The sequence below is a fragment of the Alnus glutinosa genome, chromosome 5 (assembly GCF_958979055.1).
Source record: "Alnus glutinosa chromosome 5, dhAlnGlut1.1, whole genome shotgun sequence".
Taxonomy (NCBI): Eukaryota; Viridiplantae; Streptophyta; class Magnoliopsida; order Fagales; family Betulaceae; genus Alnus; species Alnus glutinosa.
Window position 1 is genome coordinate 5463721 of NC_084890.1, and position 2038 is coordinate 5465758.

At 38.0% G+C, this 2038-nt stretch overlaps 1 protein-coding gene across 1 annotated transcript; it reads right to left on the bottom strand.

The window, feature by feature from the left end:
• Positions 1-613: 613 nt before the first annotated feature.
• LOC133868871 (S-locus-specific glycoprotein S13-like) lies at positions 614-1102 on the bottom strand. The gene has a single exon (XM_062305880.1). It carries the CDS (start codon positions 1100-1102, stop codon positions 614-616), a length of 489 nt encoding a protein of 162 aa, XP_062161864.1.
• Positions 1103-2038: the final 936 nt, after the last annotated feature.

The window sequence follows — 2038 nt, forward strand, 5'->3', positions numbered from 1 at the left end:
GATGATTTTTATATTATTTTACATTAATATTTTTATGTTGTGAATAAAAATTGATTTTTATAAGTTAATATGATTGAATAAAAATATTTGCGATTTTCCGTATGCTCCAAACACCGAAAAATGCTTTCGACGGAAAATGGTTTCTTGAAAAATGACTTCCCTGAAACCATTTTACGACGGAAACCATTTTACGTCGAAACAAACGGAGCATAAGATTCATGGTCTTGTCCACATAAGCAGTCGTCGTCTCTGGCAATTTCATATTATTCAACGGCAAGAAATTGTTGCTCTCATAACCCAGCGTCGTATTCCTCACACACCCATCAGACCCATCTCTCAAATTCCATGCCTGTAGATTCTTGGGTCCAAAACCTTTCATACACCGGCATACCGGCGACGCATTTGTGTCGCAGATACCGTATGGACCGCACTCTCTCTGTAGCTGTCACACTGCTCTTTCGAAGCATACCAGTAAAAGTTTCACTCCTGGCTGCTTTCAATCCATGTAAATCGTTGAAGATAACCGTTCATTGCATTCACAACCAACCGGGAAATGAGAGACGCATTTGTTGTCGAATATGAATAATATACCTCATGTTGATCCATAACAAAATCAAAGCTGAGATAGTTTAAAGGCGCCATTTCTGGTACCCCGCTGAACCTTATCCCGTTCCAAGGCCTGCTTCGATATTCTACTTCTTGTTTGTTCCACAAGAAATTTCTCACGGAAATCTAGCTTGAATGAGTAGTCTCCCGTTGAAGGGTCCGCCGAGCTCCTCCACGACGTTAAGTGCCGGTCGAAGCCGGTGTCTAATTCCCATCCTAGCTTCATATCTGGTAACAAAGTGTCGGTGGGATAATCAAAGCTCTGCCACAGATATTTCCCCGGGTCGCTCTCGTTCATCTCTTTGACAACAAGATTTCCTGAATCCAAAAGCTGCACAACATGTTGACCTGCCTTCGTTTCATTCGAAGACCATGATATGTTCCCGACTTGATCGACAACAACGACGTTTCCATGGTCGCCGATCTTGAAGGTTCCCGATGAGTTTGAAAGTGGGGTGTTTCTGTTTGCATCCCAAACAACTGTTTTGTTGGACATTTTTTTGGGTAATGATTGGGAGAAGCAATATTTTCGAAATTCATCCGGTAGCACTACTCCAGTTTAATGTACCATATTCCCAGGTACCAGTCTGAGTTGATTGGATTGAAGAACCCCTGTTCAAACACATGGCCGGCGGACACAAGGGTCTAGCCATTCAAGAGCGATTGAGTTGCAGTTAAGGAGTCCAACGAGATGGATATTGTGGGGAAGAAGGTGAGAAAAGTGAGGCACAAAATGGTGAAACAATGGAGCTTAGAGATGTCTCCCATTGTTCACTTGGAGGCTTCTCTCTGTAAGCATGTGGGGGTATTTGTTTTCTTGAATGTTGTTGAAGCCATTTGGTTTTGTCTGATGGATCCGGCTTATACTACCGCATGGATGCTGTGAAAATTTTTGTGGTCCATATTTAACCATGTGTCCTACAACGTGCTCTTCCCTAGGTCTCTCCCCGCAGTCGGCATACAATGTAAAGGCTCTACTCTTGTAGTTAGTTTGCAGCTGTTTCCCAAAAAGTCCCTAAAACGAAAATAATACTAGAAAATATTAAACGACAATTTGTTTCTTATTTTTGATTTGAAAAATACGTACATCCTGATGTAATAATGTAAACGGAAAAAAAATTATTTTTGTGTTTTTAAAAGAGAGAAACCAAAGGATATAAGGCTTGTTTGGTAAGTAATTATTGTATTGTGGAATATTTGTTTGAACAGTAATAAAAAAAAGATTAATATAATATAAAATTTTAGAATGTTTTATACAAAAAAAAAAAAAAAAAAGTTTTGTTTTGTAGTGAATTTTTTTTTATTTAAATAGTAATAAAAAATTATTGATGTTATATAAAAAGTTTTAAAAAAGTTTAGAATGTTTTTAATTTGTTATTTTTATAAGAAGTGAAAAGAAATAGAGGGAGAATGAAAATAGCTTGCCAAACTA